The following is a 13,229-nucleotide window of genomic DNA, read 5'->3' on the forward strand; positions in this document are numbered from 1 at the left end:
TGTCTCTGTCTGTTTCTGTCTCTGTCTCTATCTGTTTCTGTCTCTATCTGTCTCTGTCTCTATCTGTCTCTGTCTCTGTCTGTCTCTGTCTCTGTCTGTTTCTGTCTCTGTCTCTATCTGTTTCTGTCTCTGTCTCTATCTGTTTCTGTCTATATCTGTTTCTGTCTCTATCTGTCTCTGTCTCTATCTGTCTCTGTCTCTATCTGTCTCTGTCTCTATCTGTCCCTGTCTCTATCTGTCCCTGTCTCTATCTGTCTCTGTCTCCGTCTGTTTCTGTCTCTGTCTCTATCTGTTTCTGTCTCTATCTGTCTCTGTCTCTATCTGTCTCTGTCTCTGTCTGTCTCTGTCTCTGTCTGTTTCTGTCTCTGTCTCTATCTGTTTCTGTCTCTATCTGTCTCTGTCTCTATCTGTCTCTGTCTCTGTCTGTCTCTGTCTCTATCTGTTTCTGTCTCTGTCTCTATCTGTTTCTGTCTATATCTGTTTCTGTCTCTATCTGTCTCTGTCTCTATCTGTCCCTGTCTCTATCTGTCTCTGTCTCTATCTGTTTCTGTCTCTGTCTCTATCTGTTTCTGTCTCTATCTGTCTCTGTCTCTATCTGTCTCTGTCTGTCTCTGTCTCTATCTGTTTCTGTCTCTGTCTCTATCTGTTTCTGTCTCTATCTGTCTCTGTCTCTATCTGTCTCTGTCTCTGTCTGTCTCTGTCTCTATCTGTTTCTGTCTCTGACTCTATCTGTCTCTGTCTGTCTCTGTCTCTATCTGTTTCTGTCTCTGTCTCTATCTGTCTCTGTCTCTGTCTCTATCTGTTTCTGCCTCTGTCTCTATCTGTTTCTGTCTCTGTCTCTATCTGTTTCTGTTTCTGTCTCTATCTGTCTCTGTCTCTATCTGTTTCTGTCTCTGTCTCTATCTGTCTCTGTCTCTATCTGTCTCTGTCTCTATCTGTCTCTGTCTCTATCTGTTTCTGTCTATATCTGTTTCTGTCTCTATCTGTCTCTGTCTCTATCTGTCCCTGTCTCTATCTGTCTCTGTCTCAGTCTGTTTTGTCTCTGTCTCTATCTGTTTCTGTCTCTATCTGTCTCTGTCTCTATCTGTCTCTGTCTCTGTCTGTCTCTGTCTCTGTCTGTTTCTGTCTCTGTCTCTATCTGTTTCTGTCTCTGTCTCTATCTGTTTCTGTCTATATCTGTTTCTGTCTCTATCTGTCTCTGTCTCTATCTGTCCCTGTCTCTATCTGTCCCTGTCTCTATCTGTCTCTGTCTCCGTCTGTTTCTGTCTCTGTCTCTATCTGTTTCTGTCTCTATCTGTCTCTGTCTCTATCTGTCTCTGTCTCTGTCTGTCTCTGTCTCTGTCTGTTTCTGTCTCTGTCTCTGTCTCTATCTGTCTCTGTCTGTCTCTGTCTCTATCTGTTTCTGTCTCTGTCTGTCTCTGTCTCTATCTGTTTCTGTCTCTGTCTCTATCTGTTTCTGTCTCTATCTGTCTCTGTCTCTATCTGTCTCTGTCTGTCTCTGTCTCTATCTGTCTCTGTCTGTCTCTGTCTCTATCTGTTTCTGTCTCTGTCGGTCTCTGTCTCTATCGGTGTCTGTCTCTGTCTCTATCTGTTTCTGTCTCTGTCTGTTTCTGTCTCTATCTGTCTCTGTCTCTATCTGTTTCTGTCTCTATCTGTCTCTGTCTCTATCTGTCTCTGTCTCTGTCTGTCTCTGTCTCTATCTGTTTCTGTCTCTGTCTCTATCTGTCTCTGTCTGTCTCTATCTGTCTCTGTCTCTGTCTCTGTCTGTCTCTGTCTCTATCTGTTTCTGTCTCTGTCTCTATCTGTTTCTGTCTCTATCTGCCTCTGTCTCTATCTGTCTCTGTCTCTGTCTGTCTCTGTCTCTATCTGTTTCTGTCTCTGTCTCTATCTGTCTCTATCTGTCTCTGTCTCTGTCTGTCTCTGTCTCTATCTGTTTCTGTCTCTGTCTCTATCTGTCTCTATCTGTCTCTGTCTCTGTCTGTCTCTGTCTCTATCTGTTTCTGTCTCTGTCTCTATCTGTTTCTGTCTCTGTCTCTATCTGTCTCTATCTGTCTCTCTCTCTGTCTGTCTCTGTCTCTATCTGTTTCTGCCTCTGTCTCTATCTGTTTCTGTCTCTGTCTCTATCTGTTTCTGTTTCTGTCTCTATCTCTCTCTGTCTCTATCTGTCTCTGTCTCTATCTGTCTCTGTCTCTATCTGTTTCTGTCTCTATCTGTCTCTGTCTCTATCTGTTTCTGTCTCTATCTGTTTCTGTCTCTATCTGTCTCTGTCTCTATCTGTTTCTGTCTCTGTCTCTATCTGTCTCTGTCTCTATCTGTTTCTGTCTCTGTCTCTATCTCTATCTGTCTCTGTCTCTATCTGTTTCTGTCTCTGTCTCTATCTCTATCTGTCTCTTTCCAAACAGGAAGCTTCCCAAAAGGCCCTTTTAAAAGTCAGCTGTGAAAACGCTTACAACAGACTTTTAAAGGTCCTTTTGGGAAGCTTTCAGACTGTGCCCTGACGTCACAGAGGCCGGCAGTAAACACAGAAGATGGCCACAGGAGCACACGTAGTGAATACCTATTTAATATGTATTCAGTATGTATGCTCCTGCCGTCATCTGTGGTTACTGACGGCCTCACTGGGAATGTAGAAACGGCAAGGCAAGGTCCGTGGCGGCCAATAAAGGCCTGCCGGGCCGCTGGCGGCCTGTGGGCCGTACTATGAGTAACCCGGCTCTAGGGTGGAGGAATATGTCTGCTTGGTTCATAGGTTGCATCCCTTGCTTTGAAGATATCACTTGAATGCTCCTACTAGGTGGGTCTAATGTAAGCGCACCCCCATATTGTACTGTAAATGGTCTTTTTCAGTCTGTCCTGTACCTCCATTGACCTGTAGCTCTTCCCTAGAGCCTCATGACATCACCATATGTTGTGATACATACCTTGCCCTTCAGCAATCCTTTCTCTGAATCCCCACCTTTGAGGTAATTCATGATTTCCGGACTCTGTCACGTATGATGGAGACCTGTTTATTTAGAGGGAATTTGAAACCTCTTAGACATTGCATTGCAACAGAAAGGAGTTGAGTTTTCTGTGAAGGTTTGTGCTCCAGTGTTGCAATTATCGCAAAGGTCCTTTTTTTGTTATTACAATTTGAACTTCTACATGATATGTAGAGTGTGGTTTGGCCAGTGGACTTTTTCTATTGGTGTTTTGAACTGTCAATCATATTTAGAGCATAGAGCATGGGGTAATGGGTCAGCCCATCTTACCCACTACATGCCTCCTCTTTTAGTGACGGAACACTCACTTTAAAATATATCCTTCATCTTCAGTGACAATTTGTATATCTATTTTTCATGCACCTCAGATGCCCAGTTAGATGTTATTTTTTTTTCTACCTCCTTTTTATGGTTTTTAAGTGACATTGTAGTTGTGCAACTGCCTGTGATTTGAGTGCTGCATGTGTAGGGAGCTAACCTTGCCTCCTTCAAAAATACTTAAAATAAAATGCATTGTACAGTTGTGAGGTGTGTTATTTAAAGCATCACTAGTAAAACAGCTGTGTCTGTAAATTAGAAAGAAAAAATACTTGTATTTGATTTGTTAAAATCGTAAAAGGGTGGACAATACCACCATGTGGTAAACAACAACATATTGAATAAAACATGCCGCCGTATGTTGGGCCGAATCGCACAAATGCACATGATGAGTAAAAACAGGGAGAGCCCTCTTAAATGTGCAAGATGATTATAAACAGGAGTAGCACTTTATAAGGCAATGGCCCTCTCATTAGAAGATTGGGGTCAGCAAATGATTGTTATAACAAGGATGCAGCACACGTTAGGACTTGTTTTTTATTAAAAGTGTCTGTCCCCCTCCCTCATCAGCTGCGGTCGCTCTGTGCTGATGACGGAGCGGTTCCGACACGGCCCGCTCAGCGTGCCTGCGCGGCGCGTTCTATTGAGCGGGCGGGGCCGTGACGGAACCGCTCCGTCACGAGCACAGCTCAACCGCGGCTGGTGACGGAGCGGTTCCGTCACCAGCTTGCGGCTGCCGCGCGGCTGCCCCACCCCCTTAGCACTGCGGCGGAATAGCCGCCGCAGTGAAGTGGTTAAGTGCTTGCAGTATCTTAGAATAAAAGGGAAGAGGGAGGAAAGTGGGCTGTAAAGTGCATCAAGGAAGATCTGGGTCCGGCTGCAAAGTGTCCATATGTCCCAGGTCGTGTTTTGCTGCTGCCTTTTTTTGAGCTCTTGAGCTGCAAATGTCGGAATTTTATTGTTTTGCAGGAAAGTTGTATCGAAGACCCACTGAGGCATTTTATCACGGCCGCCCTGCAGGTCCTGACTTGTGTTTCTCTTAGGGTTGGCCTCAGGAGGATTTTCCTTAGATTGTGTAAGGCCGGGCAAATACATAATAGGTGTAATAGCGACTCTTATCCCTTGTCACAGAGGTGACAATCCAAAGATGGCCAAGTCCGTAACCATTTTGGGGTAAGGTCTTTGATCGGAAACCACCCCAATCTCAGTAAGGTGTTTCCTCTTATAGTGATCCCTGAAGCATTCTTGTAAATAGGATTGTTGTTTCAGTTGTTTATATGTTGGCACCACAATCCAGGCATGACTTTGCCAGCCACTAATGCTTTATCTATTTGCAACGATGCTTGTTTGATGGCTTTGTTAGTAATTTGTTTAAAAGCAAGGTATGACATTGGTGAATGCGTAGCTTCTTCCAGGTTTAGTGATAGAATCGCTTGCTTAAGAGTCTTACATGTGGAATTGGTCTGCCTTCGACCTCTTCCCAACAGTGATGGGCTAGCGTGTTGTCTTCAGAGGCCCTCATTCGCCAGTAATATTTGGCCAGGACCCCTTGTCTGGCCTGTTTCTGGTTTGTTAATCCATATTCCAGGTGTATTTGCGCTTGGGAAATATGGCGCGGAATTAAGAACAGTTTTTTAACAATCTTTATTGGGCGAAATTTAGCATTTTAGAGTCCTTGGTGTCCATCATTTCCGAGTGATTGAGGGCAGACATCTTGCTGCTACAACATTTAGTAAGTGACTGGCTGAGCTTCCACTTAGTTTTTCTTATATAGTTTTGAAAGCAAATTGTAGTTTTGATTTTGTTTTCCCGAGGTCTAAATGATGTTTATAGTTTAATTGGAGATCTAGTAGGACGCCCAAATATTTATATTCATCCACCTGGTTTAGAGTACAAGAATTTATCCTCCAAACAAATTTTGGTTGTTTTTTACGAGTGCTGGAGAAGCATAGGGCGTTAGATTTTTTGAGGTTTATTGTTAAATGTGCGTTTTAGATATACTGCGCAAGTTGTGAAATCGACCGTTGTAAGCCAAGTGGAGTTTGAGAGAGAAGCACGATATCGTCTGCATATTGCAGGCTCGCTATAGTTGTTTTTCCCAATTTCGGTGGGTCACCCTGGATTGCGTATAGGTTGCTCTCTAGGTCGCCAGTAAAGATGTTGGATAGGCTAGGAGCCAGCACACATCCTTGCTTTAGCCCATTTATTGTTGGAGATTTCTTTGTTAAGCGCTGACCGTCCCCTTTTTTTATTTGGACCCAGGTATGCGAATATAAGTTGATGATTGCTCCCAATAGGTTAGGGGGGGGCACCCCAAGCTTTCATTTTGCCCCATAGTTTGGCTCTTGGCACTTTATCAAATGCTGCTTTGAGGTCTAAAAAGCATGTATATAGGGTGTTAGAGTTGTCAATTGCTTTCTTAGCTAGAAGAGTTAGTGCTGATAAGTTTGTTAGGGTTACCATGCCGGCCCGGAATCCTGTTTGTGTCTTTGGGATCAGATTTTTGCTTGTGACCCAAGTCTCCAGGTCTGCCAGTAGGTTAGATGCATAGATCTTGGCCTCAACGTCTATTAGGGTTATTAACCTATAGTTGTTTGGGTCTGAGCGTGTCCCTGTTTTATGAATCGGTTGAATGATGCTGCCCCTCAAGGAGTCAGAAATATTCCCGGTCCTTAAGCTGTTGCAGAACATGGGGGATAAGAAGCTGGACCAAATGGTAGGATCTTGCCTTAAATAAAGCGTTTGGTAGGCCATTTGGTCCGGGAGCCCCGTCCGCTCTCAAGTGGTTTATTGTCCTCGGATACTGCTTTGGAGTTATCTGGTCTGTTTCTTCTCTTTGCTCCAGAATGGCTAGCTTACTGCTTTCATTATAGGTTTCTCTATTTGTAATTTGTGGTTTGATTTGGAATGGCTTTATTGAGGCCGCGGCTGAGGCTTCCACTGATAACAAACTGAGGGTGTGAGATGAACCTTGTTGCTTGCTGGGACTCCCGCCTTCAGGTGTTGTTCTGGAACTGAGAGTCTGTTTTAGCTCTGTTGAAATGCCAGTTATGCCATCTGTGCGCATGTCCAGTGTGGTGTTGCATGTTGCGTTGATGTGGGCGCTCCAAGTTTGATCTGTCATGTCCGAGTTGAACCGCCGATGTTTGCCGTTAAGCATGAGATTTTTTTTGCCCAAAACTGCTTAGGATTTTGCAGCTTACTGGCGTGGAGTATGATGGTCTCATGTTTTCCTTATATATTTGCTTGGCTGCCCGCGTTCTAGCTCTTTTTAAACATTTTCTATTGTTATGAGAGTTGTGACAGTTGGGGGTCCTTTTTTCGAAATGACCTTAGGTGTGTGTTCAGCCGTGTTTTTATTGCACGCATTTTTGGCATATACTCTTCCCTCCTCTGTTTCTTGTTGTTTTATGTCCTCTGTACCTGTTTTGGTATCTTTTGTTGATGCTGACTCTGAAGTACTCCCAAGCCTTTACTGTGTCTCGAGCTTCTACTGGCGGAGATAGCAATGAGCGGCATGTCTCCATTAGATTGGTGATATTATTTTCATTCCTGTTTAATCGTTGTATCTGTAAATTGTTTGAAGGTTGAACTTGTAATTGCAATCAAACAGGGTTCACTTTTAGGTGGCAGTATATTTAATTTTTTTCCTTTTCATTTCTATGGCATATGCTGGCACCAAATCTTCAAGCTCAGCCGAGAACTGCCGTTCAGCAGTCAAGCATGCTGCTGAGATTGCTGACCTCATCCTAAACAAAAACTTCGACCTAGCTATACTAACAGAATCTTGGCTCAATGAATACTCCTCCCCTTGCCTGGACCTATTAGTCCCTCCCAACTACAATATCGCCAGACTGGAGAGAAGCTCCAACTTAGGAGGCATTGCCTGCATCTACTGATTCACCCTCCTTGTCACTGAACTCCCGGCGGACACCTCTGACGCATTTGAATACCTCGCTCTCTCCATTTTTAGCAGTTCACTACATCTCTGCAACTTACACATCTTCTACTACCCTCCAGGATCTAACGACTTTTTTACCGATCACCTCTAGGAAATCATCACAACTAAGATTTCCTCCAACGCCAAAGAGATTTTCCTGGGTGATTTCAACCTGCATTGGAATGACACTAAAGATCCCCATGTCAATGCCATCAAAGACCTCCTAACTGACCAAGCCCTAACTCAAGCCTGCTCTCAGCCAACTCACTCAAAAGGGGCCGTCCTTGACTGGATCATTTCTAAGGAATCCTCAGTCAAGCTCATCTCCATGGACCCTTGTGACTGGTCTGACCACCACTCCATCTCCTTCATTTTACCTGGGTCCCGCAAGACTAAGACACCGCAACCGGTGATCCCAAAACGATGGACCAGAGACACTAAAAACCTCGACCTTATGGAACTGGAGGCTTGCTACAAATCTGACCCCCCCCCCAGTCCGCACATACCCTCGGTCAGCGACCTAAATGAACATTACTCGTCAACTATATCAATCATTCTGGACGACCTTGCCCCTCTGAGGCTCAAAAGAACACAAGTCAAAGACAGGTACCCCTGGTTCACTGGTTCCTCAACATGGTGAGAAGGTCCCTACGACAATCCACAGAATCTGGAGACAACACCCATCTCCGACTCATCTTAAACTTCTCCGCCAGACAAGAAACTCCTACAACAAGCACATCCTCAATTAAAAAAAATAATATTTCAGATCTGAACTGGGCAACGCCAAGAATAGACCCCGTAAACTCTTTGAACTGGTCAAACACCAATCCAACAAACTGGCTAAAACACCAAAATAATCCCCCAAATCTCTAATATCGTCATAGGAATTCTCACCTTTATTCGCTGATAAATCCACGACTTTAGGAATTGAACTCAGTACTGCCTCCAATTCACAACCCCTTCCGGACCCACCCCCTTTCTCTGCTCCACCCCCTCTGGCCTCTCCTAAAAACCAAGCCCGTTGGTCTGACTTCGAATATTATGACGAAGACTCCATCTCCAAAATCCTCTCCACCCTAAAACCTAACAATCACGTAATGACCCGCTTCCTTCCAACTGCCTCACAGCTATCTCTCAATCCATTGTTCCTTGCTGGACTGCAATAATAAACACCTCTCTACAACAGGGAGCGATTCCGGACCACTTGAAAGCTGACCAAGTCCTCCCTATTTTAAAAAAACCATCTCTGGATCCATCCTCCCCGGCAATTTCAGACCCATCTCCAATATCCCGCTACTAGCCAAAGTACTTGAGAAATATATACAGCAAGAACCAAGTCAGCACATCAATAACTTCCACCTACTTGATGATTGCCAATCTGGGTTCAGACCAGGGCATAGCACTGAAAACACTATGCTCCACATTGTGGACGATGCCCTCCAAGCCCTAGACCAAGGCAAGACCTGCCTTCTAATCCTCTTAGATCTTTCCTCCGCCTTCGACACGGTCAACGACGATAAACCTCTCGAACGCCTTTATCTCAGTATGGGTCTGGATGGTTCGGTCCTAGAATGGTTCAGGTCCTTCCTCCATAATCGATGCCAGAGATTCCTCATCAACGGCAACCTATCAGCTCCCACCCGGGTCACGGTTGGAGTTCCCCAAGGCTCAACCCTATCCCCCACCCTCTTTAATCTTTACCTTGAGCCTCTCACCAAAGTTCTTCATACCGCCAATATCTCCTACCACATGTACGCAGACGATACCCAAATATACATCAATATCTCTTCGCCTGAGGAAATCCTTTCCCTAAACGAGACCCTGAAATTGACTGTCCAATAGCTAGCCGCTAACCAACTAAAACTAAATGCAAAAACCCCCCAAATTTCTCCTAATCTCCCCCTATAAATCTAACCCCGAGATTCAGATGCGGATCACGGCCATCGCAGCCCTAAACTGCCCACCGACCATTGTGGACTCTGCCAAATCCCTAGGCATAATCCTAGACTGTAACTTGAACATGCAGGACCACATCAACTGAATGGCTAAAGCAGCTAGATTCCATTTAAGCTACCTTTGGAAGCTGAAACCTTTCATTGAGGCTCCTGACTTAAAAATGGCAGTGCAAGCACTAGTCATCTCCAGACTGGAATATGGTTGCTCTGAATGGTAATTCCTCTAAACCATTTACACTCCCTTGTGGGGTGCCACAGGGCTCTTCTCTTAGCCCAATGCTTTTTAATATATACGTGGCACCACTGGCAGGAGTTATTAGATCCTTTGGCTTCCAGCTCCCCTCCTACACTGATGACACACAAACAGTGTTGTCGTTGACTAGTGGGGGGTGAGAAAGAAACTGAGGACCGGTTCCATGATTGCATGAGCGCAATATCCTGTTGGATGTCCTCCAATTGCTTAAAACTTAATTCCAGCAAGACTGAGGTCCTAAAGTATGGGAATAATCAGGGGTGGACACCGGATTGATGGCCGGTAGACCTGGTCTCTTGCCCTGTACCCACCAGGAAGACCAAAAACCTGGGGGTATTAGTGGACAACAAACTCACCATGGGTGATCCAGTAAGCATGGTGACCTCAGCTTGTTTCATGATTCTTAGAATCATAAGAAAAATCAAGATCTTCTTGACTGAGAGCAATCTCAAGACAGTAGTCATGGCCCTTATAACATCACGCTTGGAATATTGTAATAGCCTATATCTGAACATACAAAAACGCAGCAGCCAGGCTGCTGTCCGGAACATCCAAATTTGTCGCTGTGAAAGGAGAGCTTAAGAAGCTACACTGGCTTCCGATAAAACAAAGAGCTCGCTTCAAGACACTCTGCATTGTCTTCAAGGCCATTAATTGACTTGGTCCTGAGTTTCTTAAGCAAAAGTTCCACTGGTATGTTTCGGGTAGAACATTACGATCTACCAGTGCTTAACAAGTGCAAGTCCTCATGTCAAGAAAAGTAAACTGGGGGGGCAGGAATTTTACTCTCTGTGCCTCGAGAGCTTGGAATGAGCTTCCCTTTTCTCTTAAGACTGCCCCGGATCTTCTCTCATTTCTCAAGGGCCTGAAGACATGGATCTTCCTGCAGTAGTACTTCTCTCAGCTTCCTCAGGTAACCAGTGCTTAGCGCCAGGACACCCAAGGGTAATCGCGTGCTCTACAAGTGCAAATAACATAACATAAAATAACACCCTCACTGGTCTACCCAAGATCTCCCTAGCACCCTTAAAAGCTTGCCTCAACGCAGCTGCCAGACAACTCACTGGCACCAAGAAATTCGACCACGTCTCTCCACATATGAAAGCACTGAACTGGCTCCCCCTAGAGGCCAGAAACCAGCTGAAACTGGCATGCATCACACACAAGGTTCTTTACTCAAACTCCCCTGCTTATCTGGCACAAAAACTAGTGATATCTGGAGGAAGCAGGAACTCCCGGTCCGCCAGAAACCTCGTACTCCAACCCACCTTTTTCAGAAAAAAAGAACCTATAATAGGGCATTCACCGGGGCAGCACCTAGAATCTGGAACTCTTCCCCACCCGCCATCCGAAGAATCTCTTCTCTAGCACGTTTCAAGAAGGAGGCAAAAACCTTCCTCATGGGTAAATTCCTTGCATAATGCCTGCCATGCCTGACCACAAATCTGATGTTTCTAAGACTATTGTTCCTTTCCCAGATCTCCAACTCTTTTTTACCGACTTTAAATATGTTTGCAATCTTAGCTTTGTATCCTCAGTATCCCCTATGTTCCCTACACCCCTGCCCCTCGCCACCCCTTTGTACAGTTCTGTATATTTCTGCACCTTGAACTTTGTTTGCACACCTTGGTATATCTTGTAAAGTGCTCTGATACCCTCACGGGTCAAGTTCGCGCTCTATAAAACACTAAGATAAAATAAAATAAAAAATAAAATAGAACTGTTGCCTTTGCCAATGCTCATACTAAACTGTAACTTAATGGTGTTTTGGGCCCATAAGGTAATATGTTGCCAAGATGTTATCTTCCCACAATACTATTTTTACATACAGTTTGTCTTTCATTTCTTGCTATTTATAATGCTGTTCCCCAACTGTAAACATGCTGGAGGGCAGATTTCATTTTCAATACCCCCTCATTTCTGTGTAGAATTAACTATGGGTTACATATTATAAGATTTTGAATATTCCCAAATCTCTATAATGAGAATATTGCAAGTCACAATAGAGTTCTGGAAATTTACGAGATGCTCACTGGGGGTCCTCATGCCTACTTATGGAGAAGGGACAAGGGAACCCTACAAGATTTCCTAATGTTGTAAATGCTCAGTGGTGAGCTGTTTTTACTTTGTGTCTCTGAATACCTGTCTCAGGTCTGCAGAAGCTGATCACCTTCTCTGGTGCTCCTTTCATGAAGACCAGACACTGGTCGCTTTCAACTACCTCTGTGACAACCGACATCCTCTGTAGGCCTGAGGAAAATGGGAACTGGTGCACGATGGCGAGGCCTTCGACAGGAACCTAAGGATGAAGCAGAAAATTACGTCAGCATGAATTTGAACAGTTAGATTAACTTTTCCTCTATTTCACAATGTTTGAGGGCACTATGAGCTGTTCAGGACACATGTAGCATAATGGAGGCATCATATGTCATAGCACAAATGTCCCAGGTGACGACTTGGAGCCACACCCAATTATGAGTACTGGGGGTGACCTAGAGTCTCTGGTGGTTGTAGAGGTGACCCAGAATGTTTGTTGGTTTTGGTGATAACCCAGAGTCTCTACTGGTTGCAGTGGTGAGCCAGAGTCTCTGTTGGTTATGGGTCCGACTCAGAGTATATGCTGGTTGTGGAGGTGACCCAGAATCTTTGCTGGTTCTGGAGGTGACTCAGCGACTCTGCTGTTTGTGGAGGTGGCACATAGTCTCTGCTAATTGTGGATGTGGCCTAGAGTGCTGGTTGTGGAGACTAGCTAGACTCTCTGCTGGTTGTAAAGGTGGACCAGAGTCTGTGCTGGTTGTGGCAGTGGTGCTGGTTGTGGAAGTGACCCCAAATTTCTGCCGGTTGTTAAGGTGTCCCAGAGTCGCTGCTGGTTTTGGGGGTGACTCAGTGTTTCTTCTGGTTGTAGAGGTGACCTAGATTCTCTGCTGGTTATGGAGGTGACCTAGAGTCTCTGCTGGTTGCGAAGTGACCGAGAGCGCCTGCTACTTGTGGATGTGACCTATAGTCTTCGCTGGTCGTGGAGGTGACCCAGAGGCTCTGCTGGTTGTGGAGGTGACCTAGAGTCTCTGCTTGTTTGGATGGTGACCCGGAGTCTCTGCTGGTTGTGGAGGTGACCCAGAGACTCTACTGGTTGTAAAGGCAACCTAGAGTCTCTGCTGGTTGTAGAGATGACCTAGAGTCTCTGCTTGTTTGGACGGTGACGCAGAGTCTGTGCTGGTTTTTATTGCGGCATCCTGCACTGTTGTCTTGCCTGTTCCTTTATTCCACAGTTTGCACTGTTGTTTCGTCTTATTTCTCCCCGGTGCCCGCTTTTGCCTTCCGTAAACCCCGCCTGCTCCCCCCTCGCTCTTCCCGCTGCTGCGTCCCCTGCAGCCCCGCCCCTTGCAATCCCAATCACCACCCCGCTCCCGCCTCTCAGCTGCTCCTCCCTCCCACATCCCCACATATGGAGGCTGCGCAGCAGCCACGCAGAGGACGCGCGCAGCGGACGTGCCACTGGCGCGTCAATGACGCGCCTAAGGAAAGCCTGTCTGCCCCCGTCCATGCCTGGACTGTGCCCAGTGCCAGGACACCTGGCCCCACAAGCGCCACGACACCAGCATCTGCTACGACTCCAGCACCCTCCACGCACTCAACACCGGACGATCACCCACCTGCTGCCTAGCCGCCAAGAAACGCACCCATGGACCCTTCTCCTGCCAGGACTGCTGCTTCACCAGCATCTGGCCCGCCAAACCACCTACCAAAGAACCCAATTTCCTCAGATGCATCCTCCTCAACAC

The 13,229-nt window shown here is 45.7% G+C and overlaps 1 protein-coding gene across 1 annotated transcript in view; it reads right to left on the reverse strand.

Annotated features, from left to right (window-relative positions):
* Window positions 1-13,229, reverse strand: part of LOC144792209 (putative cation-transporting ATPase 13A4) — a 325,411-nt gene that overhangs the window by 109,994 nt on the left and 202,188 nt on the right. Inside the window, exon 16 of the mRNA XM_078667110.1 lies at window positions 11,590-11,746. Within this exon, the coding sequence (XP_078523236.1) occupies window positions 11,590-11,746 (157 nt within the window). The remainder of the gene's footprint in view (window positions 1-11,589; window positions 11,747-13,229) is intronic.

Source organism: Lissotriton helveticus, chromosome 11 (assembly GCF_964261635.1).
Source record: "Lissotriton helveticus chromosome 11, aLisHel1.1, whole genome shotgun sequence".
NCBI classification, from domain to species: Eukaryota; Metazoa; Chordata; class Amphibia; order Caudata; family Salamandridae; genus Lissotriton; species Lissotriton helveticus.